Source organism: Lithobates pipiens, unplaced genomic scaffold, assembly GCF_037356315.1.
Source record: "Lithobates pipiens isolate NorthernLeopardFrog02 unplaced genomic scaffold, aLitPip1_a1.2 Scaffold_35, whole genome shotgun sequence".
NCBI lineage: Eukaryota > Metazoa > Chordata > Amphibia > Anura > Ranidae > Lithobates > Lithobates pipiens.
The window spans coordinates 361620-377099 of NW_027507811.1; the positions used below are offsets into that span (position 1 = coordinate 361620).

Here is a 15480-nt window from a genome sequence, read left to right on the forward strand (position 1 = left end):
TCCGGGGTGAGGTAGAATGACCCGGATTAGATGCCTCCGAGGTGAGGTAGAATGACCCGGATTAGATGCCTCCGAGGTGAGGTAGAATGACCCGGATTAGATGCCTCCGAGGTGAGGTAGAATGACCCGGATTAGATGCCTCCGAGGTGAGGTAGAATGACCCGGATTAGATGCCTCCGAGGTGAGGTAGAATGACCCGGATTAGATGCCTCCGGGGTGAGGTAGAATGACCCGGATTAGATGCCTCCGGGGTGAGGTACAATGACCCGGATTAGATACCTCCGGGGTGAGGTAGAATGACCCGGATTAGATGCCTCCGAGGTGAGGTAGAATGACCCGGATTAGATGCCTCCGAGGTGAGGTAGAATGACCCGGATTAGATGCCTCCGAGGTGAGGTAGAATGACCCGGATTAGATGCCTCCGGGGTGAGGTAGAATGACCCGGATTAGATGCCTCCGAGGTGAGGTAGAATGACCCGGATTAGATGCCTCCGGGGTGAGGTAGAATGATCCGGATTAGATGCCTCCGAGGTGAGGTAGAATGACCCGGATTAGATGCCTCCGGGGTGAGGTAGAATGACCCGGATTAGATGCCTCCGGGGTGAGGTAGAATGACCCGGATTAGATGCCTCCGGGGTGGGGTAGAATGACCCGGATTAGATGCCTCCGAGGTGAGGTAGAATGACCCGGATTAGATGCCTCCGAGGTGAGGTAGAATGACCCGGATTAGATGCCTCCGAGGTGAGGTAGAATGACCCGGATTAGATGCCTCCGAGGTGAGGTAGAATGACCCGGATTAGATGCCTCCGGGGTGAGGTAGAATGACCCGGATTAGATGCCTCCGAGGTGGGGTAGAATGACCCGGATTAGATGCCTCCGAGGTGAGGTAGAATGACCCGGATTAGATGCCTCCGGGGTGAGGTAGAATGACCCGGATTAGATGCCTCTGAGGTGAGGTAGAATGACCCGGATTAGATGCCTCCGAGGTGAGGTAGAATGACCCGGATTAGATGCCTCCGAGGTGGGGTAGAATGACCCGGATTAGATGCCTCCGAGGTGAGGTAGAATGACCCGGATTAGATGCCTCCGGGGTGAGGTAGAATGACCCGGATTAGATGCCTCTGAGGTGAGGTAGAATGACCCGGATTAGATGCCTCTGAGGTGAGGTAGAATGACCCGGATTAGATGCCTCCGGGGTGAGGTAGAATGACCCGGATTAGATGCCTCCGAGGTGAGGTAGAATGACCCGGATTAGATGCCTCCGGGGTGAGGTAGAATGACCCGGATTAGATGCCTCCGAGGTGAGGTAGAATGACCCGGATTAGATGCCTCCGGGGTGAGGTAGAATGACCCGGATTAGATGCCTCCGAGGTGAGGTAGAATGACCCGGATTAGATACCTCCGAGGTGAGGTAGAATGACCCGGATTAGATGCCTCCGGGGTGAGGTAGAATGACCCGGATTAGATGCCTCCGAGGTGAGGTAGAATGACCCGGATTAGATGCCTCCGGGGTGAGGTAGAATGACCCGGATTAGATGCCTCCGAGGTGAGGTAGAATGACCCGGATTAGATGCCTCTGAGGTGAGGTAGAATGACCCGGATTAGATGCCTCCGAGGTGGGGTAGAATGACCCGGATTAGATGCCTCCGGGGTGAGGTAGAATGACCCGGATTAGATGCCTCCGGGGTGAGGTAGAATGATCCGGATTAGATGCCTCCGGGGTGAGGTACTGTACGTTGTTCGATGGCAGAGCTCTATGTTCCCGACTCTCTAGACCAACGTTCTCTTGTCTATAAAATGTGAGAAATGATTATAATTCTAAGAGGAACAATCTTTTCCCCAGGTGACCCGGGTGCGGGAAACTCCTCGATGGGACATCTCATCTCCTCTCCGGAGTATGATACCAAAGATAATGCCTCAGCAGAATCTTCTCCAGTACAATTCCATGTGACTCGAAGAAGGAATTCCGGTGTAGATCGGGCCACACATCCCTCTGACCCGGAGGAATCTTCCCGAATTTTGGACACGACTACCTCAAATATGGATCGGCCATTTTCTGGGATGGACGGGTCACTAGATCCTCCTCATCCCGAGGGATCTTCTCCTGATCGGCCCCATACTTCCACACTTAGAGATGATGAGATATTAACAAAGTCTACATATAAGGAAAGTTTGACAATGATAACATCACCCCGTCCGAGGACCCCCAGAGAGAAACGCCCCTTTGTATGTCTAGAGTGCGGGAAGTGTTTCAAGACCAAATCAAACCTCATCAGACACGAAAACGTTCACATCGGGATGCGGCCCTTTGTCTGCTCGGAGTGCGGGAAAGGCTTTACGGCAAAATCGCATCTTGACAGACATGAAAAAAGCCACACCGGAGACCGTCCCTTTTCCTGCCCAGAGTGCGGGAAATGCTTTAAGCAGAAAGATCGCCTGAAGGCCCACTTTAGGGTTCACACGGGCGAGACTCCTTTCTCGTGTGCGGAGTGTAAGAAGTCGTTCATAGACAAGGCGGATATTGTCAGGCATCAGAGGGTTCATACGGGCGAGAAGCCCTTTTCCTGTCCAGAGTGCGGGAAATCTTTCTCACAGAAAGGACACCTCAATATCCATTTGAAGCTCCACACCGGCGAGAAGCCGTTTTCCTGTCCCGAGTGCGGGAAATGTTTCACTCACAAAACCACGCTCATAAACCACCAGAGGTTCCACACCGGCGAGCAGCCGTTCTTCTGTTTAGTGTGCGGGAAACGCTTCACGCGGAAGCTGACGCTTGAAAGGCATCAGAAGCTTCACATGGAGCAGACCCCGTTGTCCTGCTTGGAGTGCGGGATCTCCTTCAGAACGAAGACGGAGCTGAAGATCCACCAGAGAGGTCACACCGGGAAGGAGATCTACGCCTGCCCCGAGTGCGGGAAATCCTTCATAAACAATTCCGAACTCATCAGACACCGCAAGACCCACTCCGGCGAGAAGACCTTTTCCTGCCCAGAGTGCGGGAAACGTTTCATCCAAGAAAGAGAACTTCTCGGGCACCTCCAAAGTCACAGCGGCGAGCGTCCTTTTACGTGTCCAGAGTGCGGGAAGTCCTTCGTGCTGAGGAAATACCTTGTAAAGCACCAGAAGAGCCACACGGGGGAGCGCCCCTTCTCATGCCCCGATTGCGGGAAACGTTTCACTTTGAAGGCGCACCTTCTAAGACACCGGAGAGGTCACACGGGGGAACGCCCCTTTTCATGTGCAGAGTGCGGGAAAGGTTTTATTCAAAAAATACATTTAATTAGACATCACCGGACGCACACTGTACCTTCCGACGCCGGAGGTTTATAGGCTGAATTGTTCCATTTGATAAAGACTTGGGCATTCCACAAGTAGCTCTAGATGTCGTTTTCACTCATCGGGGGGGAATTCCTTCTGGTTGGCATGATGTTTGCACACACAGAGGTGCAACAACCATTCTCATACACTATATTACCAAAAGTATTGGGACGCCTGCCTTTAAACATACATCAACTGGCGTCTTAGTCCGGAGTGGTCAATATTGAGTTGCCCCTTTGCAGATATAACAGCTTCACCTCTTCTGGGAAGGCTGTCCACAAGGTTTAGGAGATGTGTCTATGGGAATGTCTGACCATTCTTCCAGAAGAGCTTTTGTGAGGTCAGGCACTGATGTTGGACAAGAAGGCCTGGCTCGCAGTCTCCGCTAGGCGTTCTGTCGGGTTGAGGTTGAGGACTCTGTGCAGGCCAGTCAAGTTCCTCCACCCCAAACTCGCTCATTCATGTCTTTATGGACCTTGCTTTGTGCACTGGTGGGCAGTCATGTTGGAACAGGAAAGGGTCGTCCCCAAACTGTTCCCACGAAGTTGGGAGCATGAAATTGTCCAAAATGTCTTGATATGCCGACGCCTTAAGAGTTCCCGTCACTGGAACTAAGGGGCCAAGCCCAACCTCTGAGGAACCAAGCCCAACCCCTGAAAAACAACCCCACACCCAGGGGGTGCAGGCCAGTCAAGTTCCTCCACCCCAAAACTCGCTCATCCACACTATATTACCAGAAGTATTGGGCCACCCCTCTAAATTATTTGGTGGAGGGGGATTATGGTGTCAGAGGGGGGATTATGGAGTGGGGGGAGGGGGGATTATGGTGTGGGGTTGTTTTTCAGGGGTTGTTGGGCTTGGTTCCTCAGGGGTTGGTCTTGGTTTTTCAGGGGTTGGTCTTGGTTCCTCAGGGGTTGGTCTTGGTTCCTCAGAGGTTGGGCTTGGCCCCTTAGTTCCAGTGAAGGGAACTCTTAAGGCGTCAGCATACCAAGACGTTTGGGACAATTTCATGCTCCCAACTTTGTGGGAGGAGTTTGGGGGTGTCCTCTTCCTGTTCCAACATGACTGCCCACCAGTGTACAAAGCAAGGTCCATAAAGACATGGAGGAGCGAGTTTTGGGTGGAGCAACTTGACTGGCCTGCACAGTTCCCACAAAGTTGGGGGCATTAAACTGTCCAAAATGTCTTGGTACGCCGACACCTTAAGAGTTCCCTTCACTGGAACTAAGGGGCCAAGCCCAACCCCTGAAAAACAACCCCACACCATAACCCCCCCTCCACCAAATGATTTGGAGGGGTGGCCCGATACTTCTGGCAATATAGTGTGGATGAGCGAGTTTGGGTGGAGGAACGTGACTGGCCTGCACCTCCTGGGTTGTTATTCAGGGGTTGGGCTTGGCCCCTTAGTTCCAGTAAAGGGAACGCCTAAGACGTCAGCATACCAAGACATTTTGTACAATGTCAAGTTCCTCCACCCCAAACTCCCTCCTCCATGTCTTTATGGACCTTGCTTTGTACACTGGTGGGCAGTCATGTTGGAACAGGAAGGGGCCGTCCCCAAACTCTTCCCACAAAGTTGGGAGCATGAAATTGTCCAAAATGTCTCGGTATGCCGACGCCTTAAGAGTTCCCTTCACTGGAACTAAGGGGTCAAGCCCAACCCCTGAGGAACCAAGCCCAACTCCTGAGAGGCCAAGCCCAACCCCTGAGAGGCCAAGCCCAACCCCTGAGAGGCCAAGCCCAACTTCTGAGAGGCCAAGCCCAACCCCTGAGAGGCCAAGACCAACCCCTGAAAAACAACCCCACACCATAATCCCCCTCCACCAAATGATTTGGAGGGGTGGCCCAATACTTCTGGCAATATAGTGTGGATGAGCAAGTTTGGGGTAGAGGAACTTGACTGGCATGCACCCCCTGGGTGTGGGATTGTTATTCAGAGGTTGGGCTTGGCCCCTTAGTTCCAGTGAAGGGAACTCTTAAGGCGTCAGCATACCAAGACATTTTGGACAATTTCATGCTCCCAACTTTGTGGGAACAGTTTGGGGATGTCCCTTCCTGTTCCAACATGACTGGTCACCAGTGCACAAAGCAAGGTCCATAAAGACACTTGACTGGCCTGCACAGAGTCCTGGAAGAGAAGGGCTGGCTCGCAGGCTCCGCTCTAATTCATCCCAAAGATGTTCTATCGGGATGAGGTCAGGACTCTGTGCACATCAGTCAAGTTCCTCCACCACAAACTCACTCATCCATGTCTTTATGGACCTTGCTTTGTGCACTGGTGGGCAGTCATGTTGGAACAGGAAGGGGCCATCCCCAAACTGTTCCCACAAAGTTGGGAGCATGAAATTGTCCAAAATGTCTTGGTATGCTGACACCTTAAGAGTTCCCTTCACTGGAACTAAGGGGTCCAAGCCCAACCCCTGAGGGGCCAACCCAACCTCTGAGGGGCCAAACCCAACCCCTGAATAACAATCCTACACCCAGGGGGAGCAGAGCTGTCCAGTTCCTCCACCCCAAACTCGCTCATCCATGTCTTTATGGACCTTGCTTTGTGCCCTGGTGGGGGTGGTGGTTGGGAAGGTATTACATATTTGAGACACTTCTTGGCATAAGGTCTTCCCTTCTAGGCTCCGGCCTGGTGAGGGTTCCACTGTGAGAATGTTCCCCCCCGGCCATTGAGCCTTGGGATTGGAGTGCTGCAGGACTTTCCCCTTCTGGGAGGAAACCCTGAAGATGTTGACGAATACCAATGTCCATTCTGGCCTAGAGAAAGCAATCGGCAACTGTCCATCACAAGAGATCCGGTGTGTGATTGGTTGAGTGTAAAGTATAAAGAGGAACCTTTCCATGCTGTCCTGCCTTGGAATATAAAGACTGAGTTACCACTAGAGCCTTAAGCACCAAGGAGCCACATCCTGCCAGCGAGAAGGACTGGATGCACCCTGAGGACATCGGCATACAGCAAAGACCCTCCTCAAGATCTCGTGACTAAAGAGCTTCATCATGGAGATGGTATTCCGTTGTAGGAACATTATTGAAACGTTGACTAAGCCCATTCTGGGTTACCTGTGTTGGCATGAGGAGGGTCTTGGACATTCGATGTTTTTGTCTGGAATAATAAAGCTTTATTATATGCGAAGGTTATCAGACTGTGGCCGGTCCTTCCATGTGAGGGGAGCACCGACCAGCATCATTCACATCCTATTTCTGTACTGTTATATATATAATATGACTACTTACGTCTTTCACTGTCAATGGTTGTGAAGGAAGAAGTGGGCGATGTCACTTGCTATGTCCTTAGCAACCAGTGACATCACCTGACCCCATACATTTGCCGGGCTGGGAATTCCTGGCCATATAAGCAAAGGAGTAGGGATAGTGGTTGACATCGGTGATATTTCCCTAATATGGCCATGGCGATAGGTCCTCCATTACATGACTAGGTATGCATGTAGCGGTGGGAACTGGAGCTGCCATTCATGGCGAAAAAAGCATCAGGATCAGATGTGTCGGTTGGTCGGCCGCTGTTTTTTGTCGGAAACTCTGCGGGCATCTTTCTTCTAGACCAGCCGTTCTCAACCAGGGTTCCGTGGAACCCTGGGGTTCCTCCAGAGCAGGGTTTCTCCACCAGGGTTCCTCCAATGGTTGCTAGGGGTTCCTCCAGAGCAGGGTTTCTCCACCAGGGTTCCTCCAATGGTTGCTAGGGGTTCCTCCAGAGCAGGGTTTCTCAACCAGGGTTCCTCCAATGGTTGCTAGGGGTTCCTCCAGAGCAGGGTTTCTCAACAAGGGTTCCTCCAATGGTTGCTAGGGGTTCCTCCAGAGCAGGGTTTCTCAACAAGGGTTCCTCCAATGGTAGCTAGGGGTTCCTCCAGAGCAGGGTTTCTCAACAAGGGTTCCTCCAATGGTTGCTAGGGGTTCCTCCAGAGCAGGGTTTCTCAACAAGGGTTCCTCCAATGGTTGCTAGGGGTTCCTCCAGAGCAGGGTTTTTCAACAAGGGTTCCTCCAATGGTTGCTAGGGGTTCCTCAAGAGCAGGGTTTCTCAACCAGGGTTCCTCCAATGGTAGCTAGGGGTTCCTCCAGAGCAGGGTTTCTGAACAAGGGTTCCTCCAATGGTTGCTAGGGGTTCCTCCAGAGCAGGGTTTCTGAACAAGGGTTCCTCCAATGGTTGCTAGGGGTTCCTCCAGAGCAGGGTTTCTCAACAAGGGTTCCTCCAATGGTTGCTAGGGGTTCCTCCAGAGCAGGGTTTCTCAACCAGGGTTCCTCCAATGGTAGCTAGGGGTTCCTCCAGAGCAGGGTTTCTGAACAAGGGTTCCTCCAATGGTTGCTAGGGGTTCCTCCAGAGCAGGGTTTCTGAACAAGGGTTCCTCCAATGGTAGCTAGGGGTTCCTCCAGAGCAGGGTTTCTCAACCAGGGTTCCTCCAATGGTTGCTACGGGTTCCTTGAGCAATGACAAATTTTTCCCTCTCAGATAAGATCCCAGTGACACCAATGATCTTTTTAGCTATCTGTAGGAGGGAAATTATTCCCGAAGAGCATAGATGTAAGGAGAACTCTTCCACTGACCACAAGACCACAGATGTAAGGAGAACTCTTCCACTGACCACAAGACCACAGATGTAAGGAGCACTCTTCCACTGACCACAAGACCACAGATGTAAGGAGAACTCTTCCACTGACCACAAGACCACAGATGTAAGGAGAACTCTTCCACTGACCATTATACCACAGATGTAAGGAGAACTCTTCCACTGACCATTACACCAATGTATCATGAGTTGTAGATATAGACATTTTTAACAGGTGTTCCCTGAGACCAAAAAGGTTTTTTCAAGGGTTCCTCTGTGTTGAAAAGGTTGAGAAAGTCTGCTCCACAGGTTGCTAGGGGTTCCTTTAGCTGTGGCTGAAGAACCACCTTTTTTTGATGGTGCCTACAGAGTTCGAGGTTCAGCATCACTTAGCAAAGCCCCGCAGCATGGCACCAGATATATTTTTAGCTGTCTTTAAGGGTTGGCATTCTAAGCACCATTTTTAAGGGGAACATTCTTTCTATTGCCCACCGGTATAAGGGGCATTGTTCTATTGACCCCTGATGAATTGGTTTTAGTAAGGGTTCCTCGAGACTCTAGGGTTAAAAGGTTGAGAAAGCATGTTCTAGACTGACATGGCTCTACATCACCGGACAACGTGATGGACAATGGATTTACATATTCCATGCCTTTTTCTTTTTTTCCCCCTCAAAATTCATACCTGACTTGAAGCATCTGATATAAAAATTGGGGGGGAACCCCTAGAGTTTTTCCTTGTTTTTTTTTGTGGAGGATCCCCCTTAACATCCATACCAGACCCTCATCAAGGATAAGGGTCTGGTATGTGTTTTTTTTTAGGAAGAACTCCATGCTGCTTTTGTAGGAGGCCCCCATTAACACCTATACCTGACCCTCATCTAGAATAAGGGTTTGGTGTAGATCAGGGGGTCTTCAAACTACAGCCCCTCCAGTTGTTCAGGAACTACAATTCCCATCATGCCCAGTCATGTCTGTGAATGTCATTACACTGCCTCATGGGACGTGGAGTTCTGCAACACCTGGAGGGCCGTAGTTTGAAGACCCCTGGTGCAGATGAAGGGAATTCCAGGCCTGCTTGTTTACTGACAGATCGAAGCAGCCGGTAAACGTCATTTACAGGCAATCGAAACGCGTTATTCTTTGTAAATGTCGGTGTGGCTGTTGTAGGTTGTCTCCATTGTACAGATGTCCCACTTCGCAGGCAGGCAGGGCACCCCCAGACATTTTATGTTTTTACTTTTTTTCTGTGCCATGATTTGAAGCCCCATATTTATACTTTTCTGTTTCAATCGTTTTTATTCCTTTTTTAACAAGTGGTTGATATGCAAAAGTTCTGCCCACCCAGGGCTAGCATTGAAGTTGGAATAAAAAAAAAGGGCAAAAATAAAGTGACACAAGTAGAAGAAATGCAACAGTAGTAAATTCAAATGTGAAGGGTGCCGTCAGGATCCAGGGGTCCCAGAGAGGCTCCCCACAACTACCTGGGCACCCCCTAGGCCCCTCAAAAATCCAAAAGGTGGAGCCAAAACTGAATTAACAAGGCTAGAAGAGCAGAAAAGAAAGAAGAAAGTTAGAACGGACAGGAGAAGCTGAAGAGAGGGAGGTCGCTCGCCTACTGAGTAGGGAGCTAGAGAAGGAATGGGGGGGGGGGGGTGGGGGGCTGGTCTGGGAAAGAAAGGGAAGGCCTTTTCAAGGTCCACATTGCAAGTACCAGGTTGGACTTCCTTTATTAGAGCCACCTTGCTAGTACCAGGTTGGACCCCTTTTATTAGGCCCACCGTACTAGTACCGGGTTGGGCCCCCTTTATTAGGTCCACCTTGCAAGTACCAGGTTGGACCTTCTTTATTAGAGCCACCTTGCTAGTACCGGGTTGGACCCCCCTTTATTAGATCCACCTTGCTAGTCCTGGGTTGGACCCCCTTTATTAGGTCCACCTTGCTAGTACCTGGTTGGACCTCCTTTATTAGATCCAGCTTGCAAGTACTGGGTTGGACCTCCTTTAGTAGATCCACCTTGCTAGTACCAGGTTGGACCCCCTTTATTAGGTCCACCTTGCTAGTACCGGGTTGGGCCCCCCTTTTATTAGGTCCACCTTGCTAGTACCGGGTTGGACCTCCTTTATTAGATCCAGCTTGCAGGTACTGGGTTGGACCTCCTTTAGTAGATCCACCTTGCTAGTACCAGGTTGGACCCCCTTTATTAGATCCACCTTGCTAGTACCGGGTTGGACCTCCTTTATTAGATCCAGCTTGCAGGTACTGGGTTGGACCTCCTTTAGTAGATCCACCTTGCTAGTACCAGGTTGGACCCCCTTTATTAGATCCACCTTGCTAGTACCGGGTTGGACCTCCTTTATTAGATCCAGCTTGCTAGTACCGGGTTGGACCCCCTTTATTAGATCCACCTTGCTAGTACCAGGTTGGACCCCCTTTATTAGGTCCACCTTGCTAGTACCGGGTTGGGCCCCCCTTTTATTAGGTCCACCTTGCTAGTACCGGGTTGGACCTCCTTTATTAGGTCCCCCTTGCTAGTACCGGGTTGGACCTCCTTTATTAGATCCACCTTGCTAGTACCAGGTTGGATTCCTTTTATTAGATCCACCTTGCTAGTACCGGGTTGGACCTCCTTTATTAGATCCAGCTTGCTAGTACCAGGTTGGACCCCCTTTATTGGGTCCACCTTGCTAGTACCGGGTTGGGCCCCCCTTTTATTAGGTCCACCTTGCTAGTACCGGGTTGGACCTCCTTTATTAGGTCCCCCTTGCTAGTACTGGGTTGGACCTCCTTTATTAGATCCACCTTGCTAGTAGCGGGTTGGACCCCTTTTATTAGGCCCACCGTACTAGTACAGGGTTGGGCCCCCTTTATTAGGTCCACCTTGCAAGTACCAGGTTGGACCTCCTTTATTAGAGCCACCTTGCTAGTACCGGGTTGGACCTTCTTTATTAGGACCCCCTTGCTAGTACCGGGTTGGACCTCCTTTATTAGATCCAGCTTGCAAGTAGTGGGTTGGACCTCCTTTAGTAGATCCACCTTGCTAGTAGCAGGTTGGACCCCATTTATTAGGTTCACCTTGCTAGTACTGGGTTGGACCCCCTTCATTAGGTCCACCTTGCTATTAGGCCAGAAGGATGGGGACCAGGAGATGGCGAAAGGGAGAGGGCTCTGGAACATCAGGGCCATCTAGCTGGAGGGAGGGTAGGAAAGGCATAAGACAACCATGGTTCCCAAATTTTGAGGAACTTGGCATGAGCGCCCCCATGGATGCCCGACATCTGTTCATTAAGCATCAATGCGGTCGTGCGATCTTTCACCCCCTGAAAGGGGACAGATGCCTTTTTTTCCAGGCTTGGGCAATAGTTCTTTTGACTGAATATTTATACTTTTCTACATTGGCGGCTTGAGGACCTTTTGGTTTCGAAGAGGAAGAAGTTCCTCTGTAAAGTGTTGAAGGTTCTTATACCAAGCAGAGAGCACAGACAGGAAGTGATGTCAGTCACGGACAGGAAGTGATGTCAGTCACGGACAGGAAGTGATGTCAGCCACAGACAGGAAGTGATGTCAGTCACAGACAGGAAGTAATGTCAGGTATAAATAGGAATTTCCAGGTCAGACACAAGTCGGGAGGAAGGACCGAGGAGACATTGCTGGAACTGGCAGCAGAGGAGGTAATGACATATCATCTCGAATCACGTTATGGAAACACGTAATATATTTCTTTATTATACTATCCCGATATATATATTGTTTCTGTTACAGTATGACAAGTAAATGTATATAATACGCACCAGATGCTCACCTTTTCATATTGATAATAATGGTGGGTCGGTTATGGTGAGAGATTGACTGAATTACCAGATTGTAACCCCTTCCCCTCCGAAACATTTTTTTTTTTAACTTTCCACAAATTAAAAAATCTGCATTTTTTGCTAGAAAATCTAAACTCCCCCCCAGAGGCTGTGTAGAAAAAAAAGACGGTGTACACTCACCGCACACTTTGATTAGGTCCTCCTTGCTAGTAGCGGGTTGGACCCCCTTTATTAGGTCCACCTTGGTAGTAGTGATGGACGAACTTTCGACGGGACGTTTCACGAACGCGGCCAAAAGTGATAAGGAGCACTGACGCCAGCACCAAGATAGAGAGCACTGACACCAGCACCGAGATAGAGAGCACTGACACCAGCACCGAGATAGAGAGCACCGACGCCAGCACCGAGATGGAGAGCACCGACGCCAGCACCGAGATGGAGAGCACCAGCACCGTGATAGAGAGCACTGACACCACACCAGAACCGTGATAGAAAGTACTGATGCCAACACAGAGATAGAGAGCACTGACACCAGCACCGTGATAGAGAGCACCGACACCAGCACCGTGATAGAGAGCACCGACACCAGCACCGAGATGGAGAGCACCGACACCAGCACCGTGATAGAGAGCACCGACGCCAGCACCGAGATAGAGAGCACTGACGCCAGCACCGAGATAGAGAGCACCGACGCCAGCACCGAGATAGAGAGCACCGACGCCAGCACCGAGATAGAGAGCACCGACGCCAGCACCGAGATAGAGAGCACCGACGCCAGCACCGAGATAGAGAGCACTGACACCAGCACCGAGATAGAGAGCACCGACGCCAGCACCGAGATGGAGAGCACCGACGCCAGCACCGAGATGGAGAGCACCAGCACCGTGATAGAGAGCACTGACACCACACCAGAACCGTGATAGAAAGTACTGATGCCAACACAGAGATAGAGAGCACTGACACCAGCACCGTGATAGAGAGCACCGACACCAGCACCGTGATAGAGAGCACCGACACCAGCACCGAGATGGAGAGCACCGACACCAGCACCGTGATAGAGAGCACCGACGCCAGCACCGAGATAGAGAGCACCGACGCCAGCACCGAGATAGAGAGCACCGACGCCAGCACCGAGATAGAGAGCACCGACGCCAGCACCGAGATAGAGAGCACCGACGCCAGCACCGAGATAGAGAGCACCGACGCCAGCACCGAGATAGAGAGCACCGACGCCAGCACCGAGATAGAGAGCACCGACGCCAGCACCGAGATAGAGAGCACCGACGCCAGCACCGAGATAGAGAGCACCGACGCCAGCACCGAGATAGAGCACCGACGCCAGCACCGAGATAGAGCACCGACGCCAGCACCGAGATAGAGAGCACCGACGCCAGCACCGAGATAGAGCACTGACGCCAGCACCGTGATAGAGAGCACCGACGCCAGCACCGTGATAGAGAGCACCGACGCCAGCACCGTGATAGAGAGCACCGACGCCAGCACCGTGATAGAGAGCACCGACGCCAGCACCGTGATAGAGAGCACCGACGCCAGCACCGTGATAGAGAGCACCGACGCCAGCACCGTGATAGAGAGCACCGACGCCAGCACCGTGATAGAGAGCACCGACGCCAGCACCGTGATAGAGAGCACCGACGCCAGCACCGTGATAGAGAGCACCGACGCCAGCACCGTGATAGAGAGCACCGACGCCAGCACCGTGATAGAGAGCACCGACGCCAGCACCGTGATAGAGAGCACCGACGCCAGCACCGTGATAGAGAGCACCGACGCCAGCACCGAGATAGAGAGCACTGACACCAGCACCGACAGCACTCATGCCAGCACCGAGATAGAGAGCACCGACGCCAGCACCGAGATAGAGAGCACCGACGCCAGCACCGAGATAGAGAGCACCGACGCCAGCACCGAGATAGAGAGCACCGACGCCAGCACCGAGATAGAGAGCACTGACACCAGCACCGACAGCACTCATGCCAGCACCGTGATAGAGAGCACCGACGCCAGCACCGAGATAGAGAGCACCGACGCCAGCACCGAGATAGAGAGCACCGACGCCAGCACCGAGATAGAGAGCACCGACGCCAGCACCGAGATGGAGAGCACCGACGCCAGCACCGAGATGGAGAGCACCGACGCCAGCACCGAGATGGAGAGCACCGACGCCAGCACCGAGATAGAGAGCACCGACGCCAGCACCAAGATAGAGAGCACCGAGATAGAGAGCACCGACGCCAGCACCGTGATGGAGAGCACCGACGCCAGCACCGTGATGGAGAGCACCGACGCCAGCACCGTGATGGAGAGCACCGACGCCAGCACCGTGATGGAGAGCACCGACGCCAGCACCGTGATGGAGAGCACCGACGCCAGCACCGTGATGGAGAGCACCGACGCCAGCACCGTGATGGAGAGCACCGACGCCAGCACCGTGATGGAGAGCACCGACGCCAGCACCGTGATGGAGAGCACCGACGCCAGCACCGTGAAGGAGAGCACCGACGCCAGCACCGTGATGGAGAGCACCGACGCCAGCACCGTGATGGAGAGCACCGACGCCAGCACCGTGATGGAGAGCACCGACGCCAGCACCGTGATGGAGAGCACCGACGCCAGCACCGAGATAGAGAGCACCGACGCCAGCACCGAGATAGAGAGCACTGACACCAGCACCGACAGCACTGACGCCAGCACCGAGATAGAGCACTGACGCCAGCACCGTGATAGAGAGCACCGACGCCAGCACCGTGATAGAGAGCACCGACGCCAGCACCGTGATAGAGAGCACCGACGCCAGCACCGTGATGGAGAGCACCGACGCCAGCACCGTGATGGAGAGCACCGACGCCAGCACCGTGAAGGAGAGCACCGACGCCAGCACCGTGATGGAGAGCACCGACGCCAGCACCGAGATGGAGAGCACCGACGCCAGCACCGTGAAGGAGAGCACCGACGCCAGCACCGTGATGGAGAGCACCGACGCCAGCACCGAGATGGAGAGCACCGACGCCAGCACCGAGATGGAGAGCACCGACGCCAGGACCGTGAAGGAGAGCACCGACGCCAGCACCGTGATGGAGAGCACCGACGCCAGCACCGTGATGGAGAGCACCGACGCCAGCACCGTGATGGAGAGCACCGACGCCAGCACCGTGATGGAGAGCACCGACGCCAGCACCGAGATAGAGAGCACCGACGCCAGCACCGAGATAGAGAGCACTGACACCAGCACCGACAGCACTGACGCCAGCACCGAGATAGAGCACTGACGCCAGCACCGTGATAGAGAGCACCGACGCCAGCACCGTGATAGAGAGCACCGACGCCAGCACCGTGATAGAGAGCACCGACGCCAGCACCGTGATAGAGAGCACCGACGCCAGCACCGTGATAGAGAGCACCGACGCCAGCACCGTGATAGAGAGCACCGACGCCAGCACCGACAGCACTCACGCCAGCACCGTGATAGAGAGCACCGACGCCAGCACCGTGATAGAGAGCACCGACGCCAGCACCGACAGCACTCACGCCAGCACCGTGATAGAGAGCACCGACGCCAGCACCGTGATAGAGAGCACCGACGCCAGCACCGACAGCACTCACGCCAGCACCGTGATAGAGAGCACCGACGCCAGCACCGAGATAGAGAGCACCGACGCCAGCACCGAGATAGAGAGCACCGACGCCAGCACCGAGATAGAGAGCACCGACGCCAGCACCGTGATGGAGAGCACCGACGCCAGCACCGTGATGGAGAGCACCGACGC

General features: G+C 53.1%; 1 protein-coding gene across 1 annotated transcript in view; it reads left to right on the forward strand.

Moving 5' to 3' along the window:
* Positions 1-15480, forward strand: part of LOC143955424 (uncharacterized) — a 65060-nt gene that overhangs the window by 14550 nt on the left and 35030 nt on the right. Inside the window, exons 8-9 of the mRNA XM_077465473.1 lie at positions 1844-3328; positions 11492-11551. Of these exons, the coding sequence (XP_077321599.1) occupies positions 1844-3328; positions 11492-11551 (1545 nt within the window). The remainder of the gene's footprint in view (positions 1-1843; positions 3329-11491; positions 11552-15480) is intronic.